The sequence below is a fragment of the Pseudomicrostroma glucosiphilum genome, assembly GCF_003144135.1.
Source record: "Pseudomicrostroma glucosiphilum strain MCA 4718 unplaced genomic scaffold BCV69scaffold_10, whole genome shotgun sequence".
NCBI lineage: Eukaryota > Fungi > Basidiomycota > Exobasidiomycetes > Microstromatales > Microstromataceae > Microstroma > Microstroma glucosiphilum.
The window spans coordinates 196630-222801 of record NW_020289922.1 but is presented as its reverse complement, the minus strand read 5'-3'; the positions used below and the strand labels follow the sequence as shown (position 1 = coordinate 222801).

The 26172-nt window shown below is 55.8% G+C and overlaps 8 protein-coding genes across 8 annotated transcripts; 4 read left to right on the top strand and 4 right to left on the bottom strand.

Annotated features, from left to right (window-relative positions):
• Nucleotides 1-205: 205 nt before the first annotated feature.
• Nucleotides 206-1822, bottom strand: BCV69DRAFT_287854 (hypothetical protein; the record flags this gene model as incomplete). The annotated part of the gene is made up of 3 exons (XM_025493587.1): nt 206-1081; nt 1163-1553; nt 1701-1822. 3 exons carry the CDS (start codon nt 1820-1822, stop codon nt 206-208), a joined length of 1389 nt encoding a protein of 462 aa, XP_025346862.1.
• Nucleotides 1823-2524: 702 nt separating this feature from the next.
• Nucleotides 2525-3238, bottom strand: BCV69DRAFT_271605 (hypothetical protein; the record flags this gene model as incomplete). Its single annotated transcript, XM_025490958.1, has 3 exons — nt 2875-3238; nt 2704-2790; nt 2525-2623 (listed from the first exon to the last, which is right to left on the bottom strand). The coding sequence occupies exons 1-3, from the start codon at nt 2992-2994 to the stop codon at nt 2525-2527; spliced, it is 306 nt and encodes a 101-aa protein (XP_025346861.1). The 5' UTR covers nt 2995-3238.
• A 1148-nt stretch (nt 3239-4386) lies between these two features.
• BCV69DRAFT_29756 (hypothetical protein) lies at nt 4387-6470 on the top strand. Its single transcript, XM_025494128.1, has 4 exons — nt 4387-5310; nt 5391-5776; nt 5866-6252; nt 6340-6470. Exons 1-4 carry the CDS (start codon nt 4518-4520, stop codon nt 6412-6414), a joined length of 1641 nt encoding a protein of 546 aa, XP_025346860.1. The 5' UTR covers nt 4387-4517; the 3' UTR covers nt 6415-6470.
• Nucleotides 6471-6526: 56 nt separating this feature from the next.
• Nucleotides 6527-9997, bottom strand: BCV69DRAFT_250378 (BRO1-domain-containing protein; the record flags this gene model as incomplete). The annotated part of the gene is made up of 4 exons (XM_025490380.1): nt 6527-7185; nt 7360-7820; nt 7881-9513; nt 9580-9997. The coding sequence occupies 4 exons, from the start codon at nt 9995-9997 to the stop codon at nt 6527-6529; spliced, it is 3171 nt and encodes a 1056-aa protein (XP_025346859.1).
• Nucleotides 9998-10402: 405 nt separating this feature from the next.
• On the top strand, nt 10403-11482 carry BCV69DRAFT_235757 (Clavaminate synthase-like protein; the record flags this gene model as incomplete). The annotated part of the gene is made up of 3 exons (XM_025489909.1): nt 10403-10659; nt 10738-11322; nt 11398-11482. Coding segments are annotated over 3 exons (927 nt in total), but the record flags the coding sequence as incomplete, so codon positions are not given.
• Nucleotides 11483-11636: 154 nt separating this feature from the next.
• On the bottom strand, nt 11637-15332 carry BCV69DRAFT_300007 (ARM repeat-containing protein; the record flags this gene model as incomplete). The annotated part of the gene is made up of 2 exons (XM_025494415.1): nt 11637-14888; nt 14964-15332. 2 exons carry the CDS (start codon nt 15330-15332, stop codon nt 11637-11639), a joined length of 3621 nt encoding a protein of 1206 aa, XP_025346857.1.
• A 355-nt stretch (nt 15333-15687) lies between these two features.
• BCV69DRAFT_300006 (hypothetical protein) lies at nt 15688-23490 on the top strand (the record flags this gene model as incomplete). The annotated part of the gene is made up of 6 exons (XM_025494414.1): nt 15688-19504; nt 19586-19740; nt 19816-22491; nt 22568-23097; nt 23168-23299; nt 23376-23490. The coding sequence occupies 6 exons, from the start codon at nt 15688-15690 to the stop codon at nt 23488-23490; spliced, it is 7425 nt and encodes a 2474-aa protein (XP_025346856.1).
• Nucleotides 23491-23668: 178 nt separating this feature from the next.
• Nucleotides 23669-26104, top strand: BCV69DRAFT_29672 (hypothetical protein). The gene is made up of 2 exons (XM_025494037.1): nt 23669-24168; nt 24256-26104. The coding sequence occupies exons 1-2, from the start codon at nt 23800-23802 to the stop codon at nt 26014-26016; spliced, it is 2130 nt and encodes a 709-aa protein (XP_025346855.1). The 5' UTR covers nt 23669-23799; the 3' UTR covers nt 26017-26104.
• Nucleotides 26105-26172: the final 68 nt, after the last annotated feature.

Sequence of the window (26172 nt, the reverse complement as noted above, 5' to 3'; positions counted from 1 at the left end):
GTGAAATGCAAAGCTTCCGATGCAAGGGGCACAAGAGCATTCGTATGTGTCAAATGTCTATCCTGCATAGGCTTGAAACAATTTCAGATGTTGTGTGATTCCATTTACAGATGTGAGTAGATACAGCAGTACACCGCGAGGATGTACGCCACTAAAGATGACTTCTCAAACATGTGGCCGATTAGCTTGGAGAGAGCCGCGCGACCTAGTTTGGAGGCGGCCAGTTCCACTCTGGGCCACCCAGTAGCTCCCACGTCCCGAGCTCGATGTCTCCCTCCAGATGCATCGCCTTGAGTTTCACTGCGCCCCTGTTGTCCCCTGCTCCCGCTCCAGGCTTGACCCCACCTCCCCTCTTCAGCTGAGGACCTTGTCCACCCGGCCAAGAGGCACGATCCAGGACAGAGGCATACGACAGGAGCGCCGCCCTGAAGTAGCATGCCGTGGCTGCCGGCGTCAAATAACGCTGGCCCAGAGTGCGTTGGGCATTGAGCGCAACTTGCTGCGCAGTAGAGATACCAAAGCGCAGCGGTTGGCTCTCTTCAGCCTTAAGCTTCTTCATCAATGCGGCCAGATCGCCAAACAGTCCATCGCCATTCGAGCTCAGAATGACATTGCGATCAGGGTCGCCTTCTGCAGTGATCATAGCTGGATGGAAGTGCTGTGTCCAGGTCATGTTGTGGGTGATGACCGTAGAGATGCAGTTGAGAAGGAACTTCGATCGTCCCGAGTAGGCATTTCCCTCTGAGTGGAACAGATACCGGTGTTGGCAGTGCTCCGCCGGTGTGATAGTAGGAGCAATATCGGGACCAGTCTCCCAGAAGCTCGTCCTCTTGACGTCACTCCAAGCATCGGCTCCCTTTTCCCGCACTTGCCTCATGAGATCCAGACGCGGTGGAGCGCCAACGTTGGGGTCTCCTCTCCAGAAGACCTTGTCGTGCTTCTTACTCCAGGGCCATGCCTCGTCAGTCTCCCGAGCATCACGCCGGAATTCTTTGTAGGAGGCGATGCCGGCCTCGGGCCATCCCTGAAAAGAGAAGTCGGGTATCAGGAATTGACCTAGTGGATCTGTCACCCGCTTGTCCTACGAAGTGTGGGAAAGAGTGAAGAGAGGGTGATTGAGCAAGAGGGAGGACGCTTCTATCCGGTTCCGTCTGCCACTTACCAGTACCCAGCCAGCTCCATCGCCGCCATTTTGCCGGAATCCATCCTTGTCAGCCGTACTCCAAACGAGCTCTGTGCCCTCCAACTCCATCTTTTCTGCCCAGCTTGCACCGGATACTGCCTCTTCCAGTAGCTTCAGCAGGGCTCTTGTTCTCGACTGCCAGTCGTGGATGAGGGATCGTATGAAGATTTGGCCTCCATTGGCAATGATCAGATGCACACATCCCCCCTCGCACGAATTTACGGCCGCCGTGACCTGAGCAGCCTTAATTCCTCCGCGGGCCCTCCAAGCATCGGCATTGTCCACTAGCTGCGGGATGAACCGCGGAAACAAGCCTTGACACATCGGTGCAGGGAAGGTCGTGTCTGACTGCTCGGCGCTGGTGAGCGCTCTACCGACTCTTGATGTGGGTGGTTTTGTGAAGGAGAACGAGGAGACTCGTGCACTACCACTACTGCCGCCACCAATACCGCCTAGATACTCTGGTCTCGATGGCTGGAAGACGGACAGAAGGAGGATGAAGGCCAAGACCACTGACATGATGGGTGCGAGAAGCTGGTTGTTGAAGCGGTACAATGCCCGCACGGCAGCGGAAGAGTGAGGAGAAGCATCGACATTGCCACTGTCATTGAAGACTCGGTGGTAGCCATTGGCGGGCATATTGGGTGCGCTCCCATCCAAAATGGATAAGGAGATGCTGTAGTACCGGCGGACAGAGCTTGATCCCGCTCAACTCAGCTCCGTTGCGATAGGCGTGAAACAATGGATGAAGAAAGAGCAGATGGAGGCGACTGGAGTAGAGTGAAGATGTGTGACAGGAGCTGAGTCGCGTTTCAAGCAGGCAGGAGGAAGCATCCTGCGAATTTGCTGGGGCTGTCTGAATGTTGCTCCTGGCATAGGACCCTGCAGGCAAGACTCTGAAAAAGGGGATTCGCCCTTTGAGCTCCGTATGAACCCACAGCACTGCAAAATAGCCGAAGGCGTGCAGCTTCAGTCTAGACTCGCGTGCGGGTGGAGGCAGAGGAAATCTAATTTGGGCCGCAAGAGATACGCTTGGCACACGGAAGTGGATATCAGTAGCGAGGCGCACGCAGCGTGTGCGGGCAGCATACGGACTACCTTTTGATCTTGTCGTCGTCAGCGTTCAGATACAATGGAATGTCGATCATCTCTAGTCGCCGTCAGCAGCTTCAATGAAGTATGCAAGTCATTTGGGATTCGGCAAAGTCGAGGTCATGACGTGTGGCAATTGTCCTTCCCCCACACTGCGAAAGTATATGGAGCATGGTATAGTATTGATTGAATTTCACAACTTTCCGACAGTGATGATGATCTCAGAGTCAAGTCATAGACAGTCGATGCTTAGGAGTTAGCCTCCTTCTGTGCCTTGCCTGCCTCTTGCTGAACGTTGCCGGCGGTCTGTTTGGTTTTGTCCCCAGTCAAGGCCCCCACCACTGAGTCCTAATTGGGTGATTTGTTAGTGGAAAGAGTCAGTAAAGCGCCTAAAAGATTAATTTAGCATTGGAAGGAGCTGTTCTCACCTTGTAGCCAGTGACCTGGTCGGCGGCACCATCGACGTAGCCCTTGGCCTGGGCGGCCTTGATCTCGGCCTCACCCTCGCTGTGCTCCTGTAAAATGCGAAGAGAAGAGCATTAGAGCTCGATCAACTTATGGACCCTGACTGAAGCGGGTGCCGATCATGATCCACTCACCTTCTTGCCGGAGGTTTGCCACTCAGTAGAACCGGTCAGGTTTCCGACACCCTCGACGACCTGTCCCTTGATGGAGTGGTAGTTACCGGTGGTCTGGTTGGGCTCGTTGGAAGAAGACATGTTGAGAATGCGTTGCTTTGTTGTTGTGACTCTTGTAAATTGTAGAAATGTGAAGATGTGTTGGATCTGATGTCAAGGAGTCTAAGAGTAACACTTATATATGTTACTCTCCACCGATGCTGCGCGTGGAGTTTATTTCACACGCAATCCCCTCGCACGGTTGCGCACCTCCGAAGTCTCCAGAAGCTCCCTGGATCCTGTTCCAGCCCAGCACGACAGGACGCTCCCTTGTGTCTCCTCTCCCCTTTGCGGAAAGTACACCCTGTCTGATGCTCCCGACGTAATCGCAGAGTGACATAAAGAGGCGTCATATGGCGGTGCATGCACTGTGGCGCTTCCCGCAATTGGCCTGTCGGGAGCGAGAGCAACACTTCCATGTGACGTCATGCCAGATTCAAGTCCGATTCCGATCACGTCTCGGCACGCTCACCCGCACGCACCCAGCATCGAGGAGCACGTTGAATGTCCTCCTCATACAGCGCCCACACACATTGTTCCGAGGGACTGAGCTCTAGTCTTGGTTGGGAGCACATCGTGTTGCTTCACACATCCTGGAGCATACACGCCATTGCCCGGGAAGAGTACAAATCTCTTCAATCGTTCTGCGAGTGCTCAGGGCAGGCGGTACGAGCAGCTTGTCCGGCACTCAGCGTCAAAATTGCCTATGGGTGCACGACTGAGCATCATTGGACAGCTGCAAGTGCAGACGCAAGGTCCGAGCGTACCCGGGGCCGTCGCACGGTACAACTTAACGTCATGACACCATTATCAATGCCGACTCCAATTGGGGCTGTCCATTCGTTCGGCGTGTTGAAGCAGTCTGGAGAGGTAGGGTAGCAGCGTGCAAATTCCAGTCAAGGACAAAGCCCGACACAGGTTCATTGTGCGAGGATGTCACCTCAAAGAGCCGCTCTCGTTATAGCTTGCTGGTCATGTCTCCCTACGTCCCGCTGAGCGCGTCCGAGCCCCTCAGCCATTCCAGGGCACAACCGATTGCGCCAGTGGCTGGCGACCAGGGTATCCACAATGGTATGACCGTGCGCATATGAGTGTTGAGGCTGCTGCAGACTCCTTGTGACAATGCGAGAAGCTGCGAGTCGGGACAGGCCTGACAGGCGCAACATCATCAGCCTATGACGGCCAGCTATGAGCGATGCCGCCGATATAATTGCAACGGCAATACTGAACGACCACTATCATGCCTCTGATGACTCCCGCTATGATATCACTTGCGCTCTTTCGACCACCGATCAATGATCCCTCATGTGCGGCAAGTAGGTGGTGCATACATGGTCATTGGCTTGCCTTCCCCACACGCGTAGGAGGAGTGAGTGGCCCCCGTACCTATGCGAAGTCACTGTGCGCCTATGCGAAGTCAGTGCCGCCTATGCACAGTCACTCTTTCCGTCGGAGATGGCCCTCGCTTCCATCGCAACCTTCTTCCACTCCATACCAACAAGACACACCTGAATATCTCCCTCGGCTCTTCAGCTTCATCCCTCCATGCTGACTAGAGCGCATACATGAGCTCATCCAGATCGCGTCCGGGGCGTGTGGCCCGTGTGAACAGCGCAGCCATCGTCCTCAGCGATTCAGACGAGGCAGAGGCAGGACCTAGTCAGCCTCGTCGAACATTAGCCGCCTCACGCAAACGCACATCCAGGACGCCTTCTTCCTCTACAGCCTTCTCCCAGTCCTCGGCAGGCAAGAAGACAGCTGATCAAGATGATAAGAAACCGCTGGTTGTCACGCTCAAGCGAGGTACCAGAGCTAAGAGGGAACGAGTGTCCTCATCACCGCCGGTGATCATACCCTCTTCAAGTGCCGATGAGCGCCCACTCCCTCCTACCGTCACACCCCCAGCCACGGGACGCTCTACGAATACACAACAGACCAGTGGCTCAGATTCGGACGATGGCTTCTTTAACCTCAGGCCGTCTGCAAAGACAAAGAGAAGGCAGACGCAAACACAGGCAGCAACGCAAGGAGCAAACGGCAGCGGGGCAGGGACAGCCTCGCAGGAGCAACCGCCCGCATCTCAGCAGTCTGAAATCCCGCCGAGCTCCTCACCTGAAGACGAGCATTCCTCCGAGGCAGAGTCGTCTCGTTGGAAGCGAACCAGAATAGAGCGATTGCCGAGCTGGACGAGGACGAAGGGAATACCCACGCAGACATTGAGCGATGATGGCAGTGATGCAGAGCATATAGTCAGCAGAAGGAATTCCCAGGATCAAGACATGAGGGAAGGAAGCGAGGGCGCTGCCAGAAGGCGCAAGAGCGCCAGCCTGACGCCTCCACCGGTTACGACGGCAGCATGTGAGTAAAAGCAGACTGGGATAGAAACGAGCATTCGAGCAGCCAGGCGCTGATGCCAAAATTCTCAAAACCCAACTCAGTGCGCGACAAGGTAGGCGAAATCGTATCTAGGATCATCCCCGTCGCCCGCAGGACGAGCGTGAGCAGCGAAAGTGGACGCTCGTCTCCAGAAGTGCACCGGACTACAGGTCCTCGACCACGCGCCATCGGGGACTCTCCTTCCAAGAGACAGCGCTCGCAGGCGAGCGTCCCCAGCGGAGTTGGACGTGGGCCCGCAGAGGAGGAAGACGAGGGAGATGTAGCTATCGAGGCTCTGCACCCCGACCTGGCGCTGCTCTATCGGGGCAAGCAGGCGGCTGCCGTTCGTAAGGCAGCCGAGGCGAAGAGGAAAGCCATGCTTGAGGAAGAGGAGCAGAGGCGCAAGGCGAGAGAGGAGAAGGCGAGGAAGAGGAAAGAGGCAGCGCAGGTGAGCTATCGAATGTGGCATCGACGACTCGTCTCCATATTGTTTATCATACTGATGCTTGACTCCCTCACTGCCCTGCGTATCTACAGGCAATGCTCAGCTCAGGTCACCCGGCCATCTCCCTCGTGGACTCGGACGAAGACTCCCCAGTTCCTCAACAGCTTCTCGCCCCGCCTCGCTCAGATCTAGCCACAACCATCTCCCCAACAGTCTCTCCCGATCCCGCAGGCGTTGCACAGTCCCACACTTCCTCCTCTGCCGGTGCAGAAGGCGGCGCAGAAGGCGGTACAGGAGGAGAAGACGGTATCGAGCGCATTGCCCTTACTTTACGCTCTTCGTCGGGACAGACAATGGAGCTCAAGGTTCGTTCCACGACGACTTTTGCCAAGATGCTAGAACACTTTCTAAAAAGCGTGGAAGGAGCAGCATTAAGTGTTGCACAGAGGAAAAAGGCGAGGATGATGTGGGATGGACAGGTGAGTCGGAATGGAGTGAAGACATTCGTTCCAATGAAGTCCAAGTGAGCTGACCATACGCCCACTTGTCTACTTCTATCCTCACAGCCCCTCCTCCCTAATCAGACGGTACAGGACGTAGAAGACCTCGAAGACGGGGAATTGATCGATATTCTCTGGTAATTCGACTCAGCCTACTTTGTACAAATCTTCACCCTCTCCCTCTCCCACTCGCAGCCGCATCGCCCTGCCTCCGCCCAGCTCACCAGCCAAGCACTTCCTGTCAATCAACCAATCAATACCCTCTCCACTGCTGATTCGAAGGAGGCGGCGGCGGTGGAGCACCGGCATAGCCCGGATACGGCTGCTGCTGCTGCCCATGCCCCTGCTGTCCTTGGTAGTGCTGATGTGACGCCTGACCTCCGTATGGCGCAGGAGGAGGTGGTGGACCTGCATAGCCAGAGGAAGTGTGTGAAGGAGCAGGAGCAGGAGCCGGCGTTCCATACGCGCCATAAGGGGCTCGAGGTGGAGCCGTCGGCGGAGCAGGAGTGTAACCTCCAGGTCCCCCGTACGAGGAAGTGGACCCGTACGACTGATGAACGGACGGGGATGGGGGAGGAGCAGATTGGTACTGGTGCTGATGCTGCTGTGCCGATGGTGGAGCAGGGTATCCCGTCGTGAGTGGAGCATGCTGAGCTCCGTAAGGGTAGCGATTCTGATCTGGTCGGGGAGGGGGTGGGGGGAGTGCTGATGGGATGGAGGAAGAGCTGGTGTTGCTCGAGTATGGGCTCGAGTAGGGGTTGGGTGGTTGCGAGTGTGGTTGCTGATACTGATGAGGAGGCAGACCGTACGCGCCAGGACCGGGGCCGCTTGGCGCTTGTCCGTAATTGCCCGAAGACTGTCGTTGTGGTAGTGGCGCAGGAGGTGGTCCACCGCCGTACGGCGAGGCGGCGGCTACAGGTGCGGGACTGCCTGCAGCGGAGAAGGACGGGTAGCTTCTCGAGTCTTGTGGTGGTGGTGGTGGAGGGTAGGCTCCGTACGAGGTACGAGCAGCGACGGGAGAAGGACCAGGTGAGGTTGGGTAGCTGCTGTAGGAGGGGGAGCGTACACCTGCTCCTCCTCCGACACGCATGCCATCCATGCTCTTCTCCAGACCATTGAGGCCGCCGGCACCGCCGCCAGTGCCTCCATTGGAGCCGAGTCGCCCTTCCCACTCTGCCTCCCTCTCCATCCCTTCCCTCTCCCGACTGCGCTCCTCACTCCACTGCCTAGCAGAAGCCTTCAGCCCTCTCGCAATCTGGCCCAGCTCCTCGTAGAACTGCAGTCCCTTTCCTAAAGCAGCTCGCACCTCTGCATTTCCATCTCGAGCAGCACGCAACCTCTGCGTCAGCCTCTCTTTACCTCGAGACTTGCTGCCCCATTCTTGTGTGATCCTCTTGCCCTGCGCACTGGAATTGATCGTGCTCCACAAAGAGGAGATTTCGCTGAGGAGATGGTGCTGCGCACTGATAGCCTGATTGAGGCGTGTGAGCCAAGGACGAAATTTCTCTAGCTCCTGGCGGAAGAGCGCAGCTTCCTGTGCCGCCTGGCTATTGGAAGTAACGCTACCACTTGATACCTCGTCTGCGCCGTCGGAAGCGCTGGCGGACTTGCTGCCGCCTCGGTGATTGAGTATGAGCAAGTGGCCGATGTCGTCCGTCTGAAGCTTCTCTCGTAGCTCGCTGAGAACAGTGTCCCTCTCCCGCTTGACCTTGGACAATTTGACCAGGGCAGCATCGAGAGCCTCAACGCTCCTCTTGAGCTGGGTCAGATCTTCAGTGGATCGTCGCTCATCCTCTTCTGACACGTCCAAGAGGGACGTAGCGGATGGAGCGCCCGTGGACGTGTCTGTTCGAGACACAGCCTCAGCAAAGGCTCCCTCGATCGCCTCTCTCCCTCTGCCAAGCAGCTCAACATCTTGCCGCACTTCATTCCAGCGTTGTTCGATCCTGCCATCGTTGTCTTCGGCCTGTTTCAGAGCATCGCGGTTGTTGCGAAGCTCCGATCTCATCTCCTTTACTCGCGGAATACTGCCTGAAGGGTCCTGCTTGAACTGATGTCCGATTTTCACCCTTGCTTTCTCGCAAAGTCGTGATTCTTCATCCAACGAGGTAGTAGCAGCCTGTAGATCCTGCTGAGCAGCCTGTCGCAGTGGCCTGATCTTGGTGAAGGCCTCCTGAACACCGCGTGATCCGGGACCGAGCGGGTCTGCTCCGCGAGCTGGTCCACCATTGATCTCCTCTTCGGCCCATGTCATGACCTCGCTTGGCGGATCTACTAGACTCTCCCAATTGCCCTTGCCACTGACTGCTGCCCTGAACTTCTCGAGACTAGCAGGGAGGCCCATGGCATCGAGAGTGGCTACCCTCTCACCTTCGGCCAGGTCACACTTCTCTGCCTCAGCCCTCGCCAGCTTCGCTTTTTCCTCTGAATACAGACTCGCGCGCTCGTGCACTCCCAAAGGCACCAGCTTGGCAAAGAGATCAGGTCCAATGACTCGTTGGACTTCTGGCGTTGCGTAGACTTCCGCAATCGAGATGGCAGCAGCTGGCGCAGTCTTGTCAATGGGAGGGAGTGTAGACTCCGAGGGTAGAATGTCGTGGTAAATTAGGTCGTTGTCCTTGACTGCTTGAGCTCGCTTTTCTGAGACCAGCGCCAAGTGAGAGCTGACCAGGGCCACGAGCGAAGGCCCAGCATCAGACGGCATCGTGTAGGCAGAAGCTGCTGGCGTCGAGTAGCCAAAGGTAGTTGCAGCAGACGCCGAGGGCCCAGACGAGGCAGGATGGCAGGCAGAGAAGCCATTTGAGAGCTTGACTGCTTCTTTGGACAGAGTCTCGGCTAATGTCAGCCGGACCAGGCCATGGCCATGGTTGCCAGCAGTTGCATCGGCCTGCGCTTTGTAGTAGTGTGCTAGTGAGGAGAAGTGACGAGCCTTGGCAGTGAGTAGCATGACCCAGGTCTTGTCGATGACATCTTTGTCCCTCCAGTCTTTGCTCTCCTCTGCGAGGGCAGTATATCCAGATGCTACACCTTGTGCCAGCTTGGCAATAAGTCCCGCGCTGCTTTTGCCAACAAGCGTCTTCTCAAGGAAGACTTCATTAGCCTGGGTTAGAAGCAGGGGTACCATCCATTTGAGCAGTGCCCGCGACATGTCAGTTGATGGAGCATGGAGGAAGTTGTCGCTGATGTAGGTGAAGAAGCCTGCCGCTTGTCGTAGAGCGGTATAGGCTCGCTTTGTCCCATCTGGAGATGATGCATCGGTACTTGCAGAGGGTATGACAGCGGCGGATGCCATAGCCCCTGCTTCACCGCCGCTGCTGCCTCCCACGCCTCCTAGTCTGGGAGTTGCAGCTGCGATACTGCTCAAGACAGCTGCCGTATTGAATATGACGCCAGCTTTCTCGTATGCCAAAGAGTACTGACTGATGGACTTGCCGGTGAAGGCGTCCTTCCACGTAAAGGGTACCCTCACCTCGGGAAACCGCACTTCGAGCATCTCAAGAATGTGGAACCATTTGAATAGAAGGTCCCGCGTCGTCGTATCGCTGCCAGTAGCTCCTTTTACGGCATCCGATCGGGCACGCGCGAGGGAGTGGAGCGAGGAGGAGTACTTCTTTGGGTCCTCACCATAGGACGAGGAGATGAGCGAGGATACGGCCGTGGCCACCTGTACATCCTCTGTAGCCTTGCATGGTATCCACAGTAGAGGCGACTGTGTGGATGACATGGCGAGGTGCGGCTGATCTCTCTCGACGATGGTGATGGTGATGGCGATGGAGGAGTGGTAGGATGGTGGAGATGTAGACGGAGCAGAGGAGCCAAGCGGGGCAACGCTGTGTCGTGGAGCCACGCACGGCGCTTGGCTCAGTTCCGCTTCGGCGTCTGTGCGTAAATCCGGGGTTTCGGAAATCTGACTTTTGCGGTTGATGGTCACGTCCTCACATTCTCCTACTCGTCCATACCGATGCCTCTCGATGGAGACTCACAGCAACAGCAGCCATATCTCACAGAACAGGCGGTGACAGAAGCCGCGATCACCCTTGCTATCTCTTCGCGTGACTTTCTCGGTCTCCCGAGCGAGCCGCACTCTTTCAGTCAGGCCTCTTCTTCCTCTCCCACCACTGCATGGCAGCCTCCGGTCCTACCAAGCCCTCCCACAGCACTCGAGTTCCTGCAGCGCTTGCAAACCGGCGCAGCACCTTTTCTGATAGCTGGTGCTTTGGATAATCGGAAACGACTGCAGCACTGGAAGGACAATGAGTACCTTCGACGCGCCATGGCAGGTAGAGAGGTAAAGGTAGCCTGCACGCCAGATGGGAGGGCAGATGATATCAAGACTGGGCCACTTGGGGATAGATGGATCTTTGCACTACCTGAAGAGAGATCTATGTGAGCTCCTGAAGCGCTCATTGTAGGTCTTCATGTGCTCCCTGTCTGACGCACCATCGAATACCTACTTTCCTTCAGGCCGTTCGGCGACCTCCTTTCCTCCTTCGAATCAGCTCTTCCCCCTTCCGCCTCCTCCTCAACTCGCATTCCAAAACAAGTTCTCTATCTCCAATCTCAAGACTCCAACCTCATTACGGGCTCCTCCCTCTCCCCCCTCCTCCCCGACCTCCTCTCCTCCCTCGACGGCTCCTCCTCGCTCAGCTGGGCTTCTCAGGCCTTCAACTCACCACCAGAAGCGACCAACCTCTGGATCGGCTCCTCTTCCTCGACCTCCTCAATGCACCGCGACCACTACGAGAATCTCTTTCACGTCGTTCGCGGAAGGAAGATATTCACGCTCTTCCCGCCTACGGAGGCTTACTTTCTCTGCGAGGATGAGGAGGAGCCTTTTGAAGTGTGGAGACATGTGAGGGGCACGGAGACAGAGGGGGAGTGGGGATGGGAGAGGGAGGGGGAGAGTGAAACGCCTTGGATTCCGATTGAGCCTGCATTGCCTGTTGACTGCGAAAGGAATAGGAGATGGGGTGGGAAGAGGTACTCAAAGGGCTTGAAGGGACTGAAAGTAGTGGTTGAAGAAGGGATGACGCTGTTCCTCCCTGCAGGGTGAGTCCATGCCGACCAGTCTATGAGTATAGGCCTGCCGCTGACCGTTCCTTTGCCTCAAATCCTGTCTATCAGATGGTACCATCACGTCGCACAAGAAGCAGACACGCCGAATGATGGACAAGCAGGGCTGTGCATTGCCATCAATTGGTGGTATGAGAGTCAGGCCGCTTTCAGCGACAAGTGGGCCCTGCTCGAATTCGTAAAGGAAATTGGCCAGAAGTGCAAGGAGAGTGCGGAGGGGACCGGTAGACACTAATCTTGTGTACCTAGTGCCGCACCTGGCGGACACATTCCCCTGCAAGGTTATGTCGTCACCTCTGTCCTTGTCCCGGCCTCACTTTGAAGCCCCTTTTGCCAAGGCTCTGCTCCAGCGCCATCCTCTCCTCCGATTCCTCCCTCCCTTCGTACCCCAACACGTACTCCTTGAGCAATTTGCGCTCCTGCATTTCCTTCATCTGCTTCTCCCGCGTCGTAATCGCAATTGCCGAATCGCTGGGAAGATGCAAAGCACTCGTCTGGACTTTATTGCCTCGCTTGGTGAGGAGATCGAAGCGCATCTGACCTTCGCCTATGGCGCTCCCACCGTTTGCTGAAGACTGCGTGGCGTCGTTGCCATTGGCACTGCGTCGAATGAAGGGTAGCCCTTGCTCAAAGAGGGAGCGAGACTGCTGCGAAGGGTTGCCGCGAGAGGCAATGCCACCGCCGCCTACAGCGCTAGCGGAGGTGGAAGAGTGACCTTCCGTCATCATCTTGGCGAGTTCTCGGGCGAACTCTTCCTCCGCCTCAAGCTCTGCTTGACTTTGCTGAGCCTTTCGTCTGACCATGTGTTCGTCCTCCTCTTCCTCATCGTCGACACTTGCTCTTGCGGTAGCGTCGGAATCTTCATCGCTGCTCCCGTTCTCGTCGTCCGAATCGCTGCCCTCTTCATCTGCGATCCCCTCCTCTTCTCGGTCGACTTCGTTCCTCGGTCTGACCCTTTTGCGTTCACCGCCTTCTCCTTCCTCACCCTCGCGATCATCTGCATCGGAATCATCAGAATCGGAGTCGCTCTCCTCTTCGTGAATCTCTTGTGGCTGTGGCTCGGCTTTGCTCGTTCTAGCGCTGACCTTCGCTTTTTGACGTGCCATGATCTCGTCGGCCACCCTGGCAGCCTCGTCCCAGTCTTTCTTGAGCAAAAGCTTAGGGCGGATAATCTCCAGCGTGTCTGACAGCATGAAGTCAATGTCCATCGGCAGTGGCTGGTCTTTCGACAAGACGTACAGATTGAGGAAAGCCAGATATTCATCCAAGCGCTTCCTCAGACTACCTTTGTCGAAGCAAATTCCGCAGCAGTCCAATAGTGAGCAGACCAGTCGCAGACGGAAGAAGTCGTCTGGTGCATCCATGTTTGCGACTTGGCCCGGCAGTGGGCGACCATTGGGATGGCCGAAAGTGATGAATGTCCACAGTTGATCGAAGATGATACCGGAGGAGACAAGACGATAATTGTAAAGCTCGCCAAGGTAGACGACCATGGCGACCCTGCGCTGGTTCAACTTGAACAAGTTTGTCTCCATGCCAAACCTGATGTCTTCACAGACTTGATCGATGATCGATATGACAAAGTCCTGATGGTAAGGCTGTAGATCTGCTAGTAGAACAGCTAAAAGGTGGATGTGACTGAATTTGATCCGCCATACTCTCGTGAACAGTTCGAACAAGATCGTCTGGATCTGCGGATCCGACCATTGTATTTTGCGGAGTAGCTTGACGACCTTGCCCACCGTTCGGCGGTTGAGCTCGTCGTAGATTAGATGACGAAGGTAGAGCTCCATGTGAGAGCGTTCCTTTACTTGTACCACTTTACGCTCTGGTGGATTGCACTGATAATATGCGTTGTCTAGAAGAAGGACCTGTCGATGATCCAAGTTCTTCGCCGCGCGCTTCCTCCGCATCATCTCAAGCAGACTACGCATCCTCTCGGCAGTCGCCTCTGTACGCAAGAGAAATCGACCACAATACTCCACGAGGGTCGCAAGGACCTCGATGTTGGGTCCGGAGAAGTCATCGAGGCAGACTTTGAAGCAGTGGAAGATCGTGTGGAGTGGCGTGACACCGAATTTGGTCAGCTCAGCAATGAAACGAGCATTCTTTACTCTGCTCTCGCTCAACTCGGTAGTCTTCTTCTTCTGCAGCCAGCGAAATTCTTCATCTAGCGTATCGACGATTCCCTTGCCGACGTCAGGCATGTAAGGATTTAGTGTAGCCACCAAGCGAGCATAGTAAGAGAGCACATCAGTGCGATGGCGAGGCACCGAGGCGAGCTGCTTGACGAGTCGCCTTCTAGCAGCCTTGGAGTTCATCAAAGCAAAGTCAACGGCAGCGCTGTCGATCAGCGCCCGATTGGTCGAGTCGGGTAATCGAGCTAGGAGAGCGTTGAGCTGCGCAGCAGGTCCAGCTTGCATCTGTTCGTCAACAGTGGGCCCTTTGCGGACATTCAGATCAGGAGAGGCGGCTGACGAATCCTGCCCTCCCACGGGATTGAACTCCCGCTGCTCTAGCGCAGGACTTAGCTGGGGACTGATCAGGTTGTCCTCCATCCTATCTTCCGGCGCCTCACGGCTCACTCCAAGGAGTGCCGGCGGTATGACATCTTTGAGATCGAGGATGTCTTCGTAAAACCGCCTCGTGTCGTCGTCTTCCCAAGGAGATTTTCCGACGGCAAAGTCCTCTTCCGTTCTGTCATTGCTCCGCAGTGATGAAGACGCATCCATGTTGATAGCTAGCCCAGTCGAAGCAGACTTTGACGAGTCCGTGAGCTCTGGCATTGGCACGCCCAAGAGCTCAGACAAGCTCTTCCCGCTGTCCAGTGCTCTCTCGAAGGCTTTAGTCATCTTCTCATAATTTTGCTGTCGGTCCTCGAAGATTTCTCCCGACTTGATGTATGCTTCGTGGTTACGTCTGTCTTGCTCTTGGAGACGCTCATGCTCTCGAACAATCCGCTTGCACAGCGTTGCAAAGTAGGTTTCGCAAAGCTTGCGGAAGCGACTAGCGGTATTGAGGTCGACTAGAATCGAAGAGCTCGGGATTGAATCCTGTGCAGAAAGACGAGCAGGTTCTGCTGCTGACTGTCCACCTGGTTCACCTGCATCCGATGCATCCGGCCTGCTTTGATCGGTGCTTGGTGGAGGACCCAGTAGGTGGGGACCGAAAGCTTTCAAGAGGGAGATGAGAATGCTTGTGTTTGTATGCTCTCGGTCGCTGGACAAGAGATCCTTGAGAACGACGAAAAGCCACTCTTGGCCTGGGGAAGTGCTGCTGCCTGCTGTACTACTCTCTCCCGTCTTGCTCCCTGAGAGCGAATGAGACTGAAGCTGAATGACTTCCACGAGAGCGAGCTCGGCTGATATGCGGAGATTGACCCTCTGCCTTGATATGCGAGCCGCCTCCTCGCGCTCTCGTTGATCAGCAGGCAGAGCCTGGAGAGCTGAGCGATTCGGAGGAGCAAGTGAAGCCAACATGGCGGCCGCAAGAGGCTCGGCAAAGACCTGGGAGCTGAAGCGCGAGTGCAATTCGGTTAGGATCTGAGAAGTATGATTTTCAGGTGTCAGCTCTCTGATGTCAGATTCGGAGAGTGGCTAGCAGCGGGAGCCCCTCACCTCTGCTGCTGCTATGCAGTCTTTGGGGGCAATACACTTTGACAATCCTTCTGGCACAGCTTGGACCAATTCGTCCACGTACTTGTCCAGATTCAGGGTGGCCGCCTCCTTGATCAATTGAGCTTTAGCATCGACCCCTAGGCCCTGCCGAACCCTCTTGATGAAGCCGGTATTCTTCTTCATACTGCTATCTAGAGAGCCGGAGGGGGTAGCGGGACCATCTCTCCATGTGAGAAGGTTCTTCTCCCGCAGTGCTAGCCTCTTTCTGTCTCTCTCAGCAGAAGGCTTCAGCGCCATTGTCGCAGCATTGCCCGTCGCTGGTGCACCATCTTCAGGCGCAGAGGCTGCCGCACCAGTGGTCCCTTCCATGACCGCAGATGACAATATCACCGACTATACGCCAGCATAAGGCAGTCCAGTGGCTTGATATGCTTGGGTAGGAGGGTAGATGATCAGAGGGGAGTGGAGAATCGCAAGGGGGGACTCGTCGAGGTGATTTTGGCGCGAGGCGTCTGGGTGGTCTGAGCACGTCGGCCTTCGAAATCCCTCCGTTGCCCCTTACCGTCCGCCTGAAGCACGACTGGTCACTCCCTCCATCTTGCGTACTCTCCTCCATCATCCTCGGCCCGCGAAGAGAGACTTGTGATCTGACTGCGACTGCCTACGGGCAGCTGTGGAAGTATACAGGGCTTTCACCTCATCCCGCCACCTTGTCTGCCTTGTGATGGCTAGCTCTCACGATACTGCTGCTGCTTCGAGACTCACTTCCTTTGGCTTTCTGCCGGAGGAGGAGGATCATTCAGAAGGCCAGTACGGCATTGGTCAGCTTCTATCCAAGGTCAAGACTGTCTTCACCGGCTCAACCTCAGCTGCCACAGGGAACGAGCGGCAGCAGCAACCACCGGCTCCCTCTGGTCCCGCGCCAAAGCACGAAGCCAGTACCACTAGCGCAGGCGAAGCACTCGGATCTGTCACGGCTCAGCATGACGCAGCAGATCAGCGATCTAGAGTGGAAGGAAGCGGAAAGGCCGGGGATATAGCGAATCGAGCTACAGCTACGGGAGCGTTGCCTTTGACCACCCTCAGCGGATCTGGTACACCACTGGCCAGTGCACTAACAGCTCCAGATGCGCACATACCCAATAGCAAAACCACACGAGGCTCTGCATTCCCAGCGGTTGCGACAAATAGGAGGTCAGCTGTCCCCTTTGTACCGTCTTCACTGCGCTCAACTACCACAGCTCCCGCTATCATATCCCTAGCGCCCACGGTTGCTGTTGCTCAGCACGGAGGTTCTTCCACTGGACTAGGCGACTACGACGATACTTATTCAGTGATGTCTTCCGCCGATGATACTCACGGCGAAGGTCGCAAGGTAGGCACACGAAGCAGTCTTGCGACGCTAGTCACGCATGCACGGCTGCCAAGCACCGCAATTCCTGGCTTTCCCCTTTCCAAAGACCTATTGGCAGATGATGTCCAATCCAATTGGAGCATGTCTTCGCGGAGTCCCGGCTCAGACAGCGGCCTGGACCAAAATTACGGCACCTCGACCTCTTCCTCACTGCAAACTAGTGCTGAAGCTTTCAGGCGCCTGACTCTTAAAGGAGGAGCTAGCCACTCCAAGGAATGGTGGATGCCTGATCATTCGGCAAAGGAGTGCTCCGCGTGTGCCAGCCCATTCGGCATCGCCAGACGGCGGCATCACTGTCGTTGTTGTGGACAGATCTTCTGTTCCAAATGCGCATCGAACTTGCTGCCGGGATCAAAGCTCGGTCTGCCCGGTGTTGTCAGAGTCTGCGACTTCTGCACTCGAATGATGAAGCAATACGACCTGGCTCGTGCGGGCGGGGGCTCGACTGATGCCTCAAGCTCAAGTAGTAACATACGAGTACGAGCAGAGATGATATCAGCACCGCTAGAAGCCGCTGTGGAGAATGCACCTCAAAGTCGGTTTGCAGCAAATGCGCTGTTCGGCGCCTCATCTTTTCGAGAAGGGTCATCTTCTCCCAAAGGCCAATCTGACCACCAGACGGCGTTTCGGCCAGCTTTGAACACCATATCCAGCTCCGAGACGATCGACTTTCATCCTTCCAGATCGCAGACCCCGGAGCCGCCAACGCCTTCGGTAGAGTCTGCCCTAGCACCTTTCCAGCTATCACACATTACTTCAGCCATCGAGGCGCTGGCGCCTTTTCGTCGTCGTCTGGCAGAGGATGACCAGCCTGTTGAATCCGAAGGCAATCCCGATGAGACCGGTGAGGACACATCGATGAAGGAAGTCGAGCCTCTGGAACTTTCTACTCCGTCGGCCCCCGCTGCTACGGCTTCCCAGGAGGCAGTCCTTCCCAGCTACAAGCAAGACACAGCTGTTTCAAGTGTGCCTTTTCCCAGTGACAATCAAGGGTCTCCTTCGAAAGCGGTAGCGCGCAATGCCCTCGACCAGGCCAGGGCCAGGTTGGCTAGTGACGCTTCCATTTCTCAGGAGTCCCGAGCGCGTCTCGTCAGTGATGCAGCAATCAGGGCATATCGGAGATCGAGACTACGCTCGCGTGTAACAGCAAATGAGGGCCTGCTAGAAAAGGGAGGCCTCAGTCCTGCGACGGGCCGGGATGACGTCTTCTACAGCGACAGTCGGCCGAGCTCCAGAATGGGCATCGGCAACCCCACACAAGGCTTGGAGAGTCATAGCCAGCATTATCTGCGACAGCTTCTCGATCAGTGTCTTACCAGAGCCGAGATAGGCAACAAGGTAGAGTGGATGAACATCTTGCTTCCACTAGCCGTCAGAGTGATTCAGAGTGTCAAGCCAGATGCAACCAGCCGAGGCAAGAAGATGGGAGTTCGACGCCTCGTCAAGATTAAGAGGATTGCCGGAGGCAAACCACAGGATAGTCACGCCATGGATGGCTACATCTGCTCCCGCAATGTTGCCTCTAAAGCAATGGTCAGACGACTGCCATTACACAATGCGCGCGTCGTTTTGCTGTCGTTTCCGCTCACAGCTGTCAAAGGCGAAGGCCAGTACGTTTCGCTAGATGCGCTTACGGCTTCTGAGCGCGAGTACACACGTATCATGGTTGCTCGAGTATTAGCGTTGCGACCGCATTTGCTCATTGTTCGCGACCAGGTGTCGAGGATGGCTTTGGATATGTTGGAGCAAGCTGGAATCGTGGTAGTCTGGAAAGTACCAGAGAGCTCTATGGCTTCCATTGCCCGTGTAACTCAGAGCGACATAGTCACATCGCTGGACCGTCTGGCACTGCAGCCTCGCTTGGGCCGATGTGGCGTCTTTGCCGCTGATACGTACCACTCGATGCTACTACCGGGCAAGCGACGCAGCTTTCTACGATTCACAGGAACCCCGAAAGAGCTGGGATGCAGTATCATTCTACGAGGTGGTGGCCAAGCGCTTCTTGGCAATATCAAATGTATCCTCGAATTCTGCCTGCTGGCGGCGCACAATCTGCGGCTGGAGGAATCGATGAGGAACGTGGATCTAGCTTTACTACCCGAGCCACGTGACTTTGATATACAGGGGCATGTCGCAGGAGATGATCAAAAAGAGGAAAGCCCGAGCAGTCACACTGCTGCTGCTGCTGCTGCTGCTGCTGCTGCTGCTGGCTCGCCGTGCCAGGAGAATGTGAACCTGAGCTCAGTAGACGCAGCGGACGGCAAGGTCATCTCTGCTCTCCAAGACTATCGGTCAACACTGCTCAGTATGTCTGCGCGTCTTCAAATCCCGCCGCCCTACCCACTGATCAGACTGAGGAATGAGCAAGCAGTATTGAACAACCTCAAGTCTGAATTGGAGTCGGATAAGGATGCACAAAGGATTCAGCAACTTGATGTACCTTTGGCGCACTCGCCAGTCACCCTCAATGAGAAGACTTTGCTTGGCGAGGCCGGTATGGACGGGGAAGGCAAGGAGCAAAAGCCGGTGATAGCTGCCTCCGAGGAAGATAGCGACGAGAAGGCAGCGTTGGACGATCCGACTCCAACTGCCGCTGGTGGTGAACCGAGGGACGCAGAGAAGCAGCCATCGCTGCAGGCTGATGAACAGCCGTCATCACTCGATGAGAAGATGGATGTCGAAAAGCAGGTCTCAGCAGTACTACCTTCAAGTGCGACCATGAATCTGCAGACCCGATTCGCAGTAGCTCGCTCTCGGCACGCATTCGATGTCAGATTTCTTCCATCACTGGTCGATGTCAGCAAAGAGGGTCTGACCCCCTTCTGCCATCAGCGTCTGACGGTCTTGCACTCCTTCATCAACTCATCTACCCTGAAGCCGTGTATCGGTCCCAGGATTGAACAGATGGAATTCTACGGAAAGGAAGACCACACGCTTGGAGATTTCCTGGACTCCAAGTGTGTTGGCAGCAGTCAAGTCTGTAAAGCCAAGAACTGTGGCCTACAACAGATCCTGCATTACGACTCTTACATACACCATCAAGTACGGATCCAGTGCTTCTGCGAGAGGTTCGTGTGTCCTATTGCGGGTCAGGAGCTCTCGATACTGACGTGGGAATACTGCAAAGGTGAGTAGGATCCTTTTGACATCGTGTGTTCGAAAACAGACTGACTGGTTCTCCCATCCAATCGCTTCCTGGGCCCTTCAGTCTGCGAGACCGCCACCCCTGTGTCAGTGGTGAATGACATCGCAAAGGCTTACAGCTGGGCCAAGTTCCTTGAGGCTCACTTCTATACCAAGCAGACTCGATCTTCTTGCCCTCACGAGTCGCTAGTAGATCGCATCCGCTACTTTGCCTACAAGGTGAGTGTTCCGGCACGAGGCAGTGGCTGCTCTCTGTACAGCAGTTGGCTCACTTCCCTCTTCCTCGCTTCATAGAATTTGGCATTCCGGATACACGTCGAACTGGTGGAGCCTTTCGATGTTGTCATTCCTGGTCTGAGACTCTTCATGAGGCCGGATATCCAGAGCACACTGAAAGCAGAGGAGTCTCTGGGTCTTGCACGCCGCGCCGATGCTTACTTTCACTCAGTCGGAGCAAGGCTGAAGGCGCTCGAGCATGAGGTTGAGTCTTGTCGAGATCCTGCCGCTGCCACCGAGAAGTTTGGGCCGCACCTGCGAGACTTACGATCCGTCGCAATGGAAGGACGCGGTGAGGTCAACAGACTGTTGGTTGCTGAAGTCGTCGCCTCCGGCCCAGGCGACACGTTGTGTCTCAACAAGGTACGGCAGAAGCTGCAAGGCAGTGTCGTCAAAGTCGACGAGCTTTTCACGAAAATAGAAAGGCTGGTGCTCCCCAAGGACAGGGATCTGCGTCGGACCAATGCCAATCAGCTCGGCCGTCTCTTCATGGAACGCGATTCGATGGATCAATCGAGCGAGTCCAAAGCTCAAACGGAGCCGCCCAGCGTAAGAGCCGTTGAGGAAGGACCTCCGGAGGGTCTCCCGCAATCACATACCAACTCTTCGTTGTCGGCGTTAGCGATGATTGCGGACTCTGCAGCGTTTGGGCTTCCGACACACCTCGGAATCTCGTTCGAAGAGACGCCGTCAGCCCAAAGCGCAGCCACAAGCACTGCGCCGAGCGGCACGACAACGCCAACCACGACAGGATCGGCCAATGTCACCAAAGCACCCTCGCCGGTCTCTCTGCGGGCAATCACCGAACCACCAGCCAAGGTGGAAGATCCCGCGAGATCGTTGACATCGAGTGTGGAACAATTGAGCCCTCAAGAGTCTCTTGCAGCCCTCTCTGATGCTGCACCCAGACCAAAGAAGGACGCACGAAAGAAAGGGCAGGAAGACTCGGATGGCTTCTCCTCGCCGACGGACAGGCTCAAGCCTCTGACCCGCTCGAAACCTCGCAAAGGCAAAGAGTCGGCAAGTCTCGGCTCTACGATCACCGATTCTTCCTGTACGGAAGCTGGGGAATCAACGGACGGAGGACAACTCTCGAGTTCTTTTGCCAGAGTAATGCGACCTCTGAGCAAAGCGACAAGCAAAGGGAGCGACACCGGTGCACCGGACCCAGTAGTGGGTGGCAGAGTTGGCCGCGCTCGTCAGCATGTCCTGTCCGATGGGGATACGCAGACAGCGAGTGGCCCGACGTCTCCAACAGATGAGCACTTCCGTAGACTTCCCTCCTTTGCGAGGACTCAGTCGAGCTCTGTGGTCGAAAGGTCAAGCACGTATGCCAAGACGAATACACGTGGGTCGCATCGGTCAGCAATGCCTCCTCCATCCAGCTATAAGCCTCCTGCAACTCAGCGAACCATCAAGGCAAGCGAGTCCGAATCGGACGCTCCAAGCGTGCGCCGAAGTGGCGTACCTCGACAGAGAGCGGGGGGAGGACCCTCCCTAGGAGTCAATCGCCCCAAACTTTCCCGTCGAGTCTCTGGGAAAAGCGACTCTGGCAACGAATCTCAGCCGCAAGCTCCAAAACGAGGCATTCGCCGCGATGGTGGCGGTGGAGCGCAAATGACATCATTGCCTCCCATTGCGGTACCCCGTACCCCGAGTCGAGTCCCTCTTCCGACCTCTGTTGGAGGTGGAGCTGGTCGCGTCTCGACCATCGCTCGCCACTTTGACCGGATCAACCGCAATGCTGAGAAGGAGAGAGAAAAGCAGCGGCGCGCACTGGTCCTGCGAGCTCGAAGAGCCCTGCCCATCGCTGCTTCATCGGCTCGCATTGCTGAATATACTTCTGTATCAGCAGCCGTTGAGTCAGACGAGAGCTCTTCCGAGGAGGATGGCGACGACGATGACGAGGCGGAGTCGAGCTCCAGGTCAAACGGAGAGGAAGCGGACTCTGAGACCGAGCCAGATGCCATGGACCGCGCTGGTCGTAGTGTCGGTGCCTCTCTCGATGGGGGTCCCAAAGCTGTGGACACAGACGACCCATCTACTGTCAGCGCGGTCGCTCTGGGTGGTGTTCCGCCGACTGCGCCGGCTTCTGAGCAGGCGGTCAAAGCGGCTGGCAAGCTCTTGGCGTCGGAATTACGAGACAAAGAGGTTCCTACGACTCCTTCTGGTGAGGCTTCGAACCTCGAGCGGGGTTCGCTGCTGAAGACTATTAGCTCTTTCTGGGCTTCGAGAGCAGGCATTGCCTTGCCGCTTCTCGAATACCCCTTGTCCGCCGAACAGCATCTTTTCGCTGACTCACCTTTGCTGCTGCGCGAAGATGAGCCCTCTTCGACCATTGCATTCACCCTTGTCTCTGCCAAGTATCAGGAGCGACTTCGACACTTGCGAGCGAGCCGCAAAAGCGCACATACGACGCAGCGAGATCCCGAGGCTTCTACGGTAAGCTGGGGCATTGTTAGTCATCGGGGCCAAGACGAGGAGATTGAATCATCTCTGAGACGACCTGAGGGTGTGCATCTGCGATTCGACTTTGAATCTGGAGCTTCACGCTTCCATTGCCGCATCCTCTTCTCGGAGCAATTTGATGCTCTACGCAGGTGTTGTGGATGTGAGGATTCCTTCATCACTTCTCTTGCTCGCTGTCTGAAGTGGGACAGCTCAGGTGGCAAGAGCGGCATGACATTCCTCAAGGTAAGAGTGGATGAGTGACCTTCTTCGCCTCCTCTCGCGAAAATGCTGACGTCGCCTTGTCTCCCTATAAAAACAGACTCGCGATGACCGCCTGGTCCTGAAGCAACTTTCGAGCTCAGAGTTGGCATCGTTCAGTACCTTCGCGCCTCATTACTTTGCTCACATGGCCGACTGCTTGATGCACGGCAAGCCCACGACACTGGCTAAGATCTTCGGTCTCTTTAGGATATCCATGCGCAATCAAGCCACTGGCAAGTCATACAAGCTCGATGTCTTGGTCATGGAGCATCTGTTCTATGGGCGTCAATGTGCTCGGATCTTTGATCTCAAGGGATCTATGCGCAACAGATATGTTAAGGAGACGGGAGCGCCAGGAGAGGTCCTGCAGGACGAGAATCTGGTAGAGATTTCGCTGCAGAGACCCTTGTTCATCCGCGAGGGAAGCAAAGTCATGCTCCATCAGGCTCTGGTGCACGACTCGCAGTTCTTGGCCGAGATGAACATCATGGACTACAGTGTCATTGTTGGCATCGATACCTCGGATGAGGAAAACCACGAGCTAGTTGTGGGAATCATCGATTTCCTGAGGAGCTACACCTGGGACAAGTGAGTGCAAGAGATGCCAAGAGCCTTTTACTGAAGTACTGATGCGTTGACATTTCTTGCCTTGCCACAGACGGGTCGAGACTTTTGTGAAGGAGCAGTCCTCGCTGCTGGGGGCTGCCAAAGGCGAGCTTCCGACGGTGATCACACCGAAGCAGTACGCGAGTCGTTTCCTGAGCTTCTTGGATGGCATCTTCCTCCTATCGTGAGTACATTGTCGGCGAGCAATACTCTCCGCTGGCGATGACTGATTTCCATTTTCGCTTGCTTCGCCCCTGTAGCCCAGACGCCTGGTACCACGATACGTCTCAAGGGCCTTCGCCCCACAACCCGAACAGTGCAGGAAATGCAGCACCTCCTGCCTCAACGCCTGGCCCTACTGGACATGCACCGTAGCCTTGAGGCGGACAAGTGAATCTGATCAGCGGCCATGCCTTCATATGTGTAAATTGAATTTTGTCAATATCTTCTGTATCCTGTGGGCCCCCGGGCGAGCGCTGCACAGAAGCGGAAGTGGAAACGCGAGATCCTCCACCCGAAGATGACCTGATTGACGTGGGAAATCAGGTGACCATTCGAGTCTAGTCTACTCCTACCGCCATCGTCTTCATCATCTCCTCCTTCGCAAGTGGCCGTCATCTCTTTCATCCCTCCTTCTTACGTCTCCTCAGCGCTACCAGTCTTCTCCTGCCCATTCCCTTGAGCATGGCCGCTGCCTCAACTAGCGCCGCCCCGGCGTCCACCTCGTCTGCCTCGCAAGTGCGCCTCCGCTCCCAACCTCCCTCGATTCCCCCTCATCTGCAGTCCACAAAGACTCTACAGACCCTTGTCGCTCCTGCAGAAGTCTCACGTCGATCCTCCAGGGCACGCATCACCAACTGGGGAGGTACATTCACTTACAAGCCACAGCGAGTCTTTCAGCCTAGCACTGTGGCGGAATGTTGCAACATCCTAGAGCTGGCCAGGAGGAGCGGGACTAGTGTAAGAGCAGTGGGAAAGGCGCATAGCCCGGGTGATTTGCCTTTCAGTGATGCTTGGATGATCAGGACGGAAGATCTCTCAGGAACGGTAGAGGTGAGTAGGGCTGCGCCGAGAGCTCATGAGCAGACTCCTATTCGATGCTGATGTCTTAGTATCCGCCGATTCTTCGCCATTCCCCAGGTCGATTCGGATACGCCAAGTGCTACCTTCCTGGCTGGTACGCTCATCTCAGACATCAATGATGCCTTGGCGGCCAACGAGCCTCCTCTTGCGCTTACTTCCCTCGGCTCCATCTCCGAGCAGACCATCGGAGGAGCCATTGCTACCTCGACTCACGGTTCAGGCTACAATTTTGCTTCTGTGTCCTCAGCGTGCTTAGAGCTCGGCATCATCGTACCTCAAACCGCCGAGCAAGGAGGTGTACAGGTTTTGACCTGCAGTAGGGAGCAGAATGTCGAGCTCTTCAATGCCAGCCTCTGTTCTCTTGGATGCACTGGCTTCATCTACTCTGTCAAGATGAAGCTAGAGCCTGCTTTCCGTCTTCGACATCTGGTAGAAGAAATCGAGTTCGATTGGATCTTTGGCGGCAAAACGGGCGCCCCTGCTATAGAGGCTCTTGTGGATGATGGCGATGGAGGAGTGAAGATGCAGCAGCAACAGTCGAGTTCAAGGGGTGCAGTCGGTGAGGCGACAATGGCCAGCATTGACATGTCTACGCCAGAGTCAGAGGTCAACAGAACGTACGGAGCTCCAAGAAAGTCTCGACAAAGCATCGGAAAGCTGCTCGCTAGAGGCAGGCCCCTACCGCCGTCGGGTCCTCGGTACTACCCATCGACTAGGCAGACAGACCCGGCAGACATCTACCCTTGCCGAGCACCGGACACAGATGCGACCGCCAGGGTCGGCCCTGATGGATGGATGGATCCCGAGGATGACGATGAGACCCGTGCTGCTCAGTCTAAGATTGACGCCATAATTCAGAGCAGCCAGCATACCCGCTTGTGGTGGTTCCCGCATGTCAAGATGGTCACGCTGAGTCGAGCTGACCGCACCTTGGAGCCCGCAGCCGGACCCACCTTCTCTCAAAGGGCATACCATACCATCGTCGGGTACCACTTTACGCAATTCTTGCTCTTCGTCTCGAGATATCATTCTGCCCTCCCAAGCCAAGTGGCCAAGGTGGTTCACTACCTCACACACCCATCTTTCCCCGCCGAGCACCGTGGGAAGCAATCTGGGTCCATCAGCAGTGCTGAAGCCTCTTCGCCGCCTGAGACCTCGCACGAGTCGCAGACTGGTTCGCTAGCAAGCGAGTTCGAAGGTTTCAAGGCAGCTCCTCCAACAGATCTCTCCCCTGCTCCAGCAGGTTCCCTCAAGCCGCTGCAAGCGCATCACCCGCATTCACTCACCGTGGACCACTCGATCAACGTCTTCAACATGGACTGTCTCTTCAAGCAGTACACTTCAGAGTGGGCCATTCCCTACACACATACTGCCGCCTGTCTACGTGCCATGCGAGACTGGCTTGAAGAAGAAGCTCGTCTGGATACTGGTGAGCGAATCCATTTTCCCGTCGAGGTTCGCTGGACAGACGCCGATGGCATTTGGCTAAGCCACGGCTATGGCAGACGCAATTGCTACATTGGCATCATTCAATTCCGCCCTTATAATCTCCCCACACGCTATCGCTCCCTCTTTGCCAAGTTCGAGACGCTGATGAGGCACTTTGCAGGAAGACCACATTGGGCAAAGACGCACACCTGTGGACCACAGGAGCTGCGCAAGCTCTACCCACACCTGGATGATTTCCTTGAAGTACGCAAGAGGTATGACCCGGATGGAGTCTTGCTCAATCCGTATGTACGCCGTCACTTGTTGGGGGAAATTGGAGAGGAGATGAGCGTGCGACGATTCAAGAAGAGGGAGAGGGGAAAGCTCTGAGCGTATGCGTTACTAGTACTATGGCGCAAGCTCAGAGGGGTAAAAAGAGCGCCTTTGTCGAACACAGCACCGTGCAATCGCACGCCCTATTCCGCGCAGATCGAAACGACAGGCAGAGAGCTCATATTTGCATTAAATCGAGAAGAGAGACTTGTT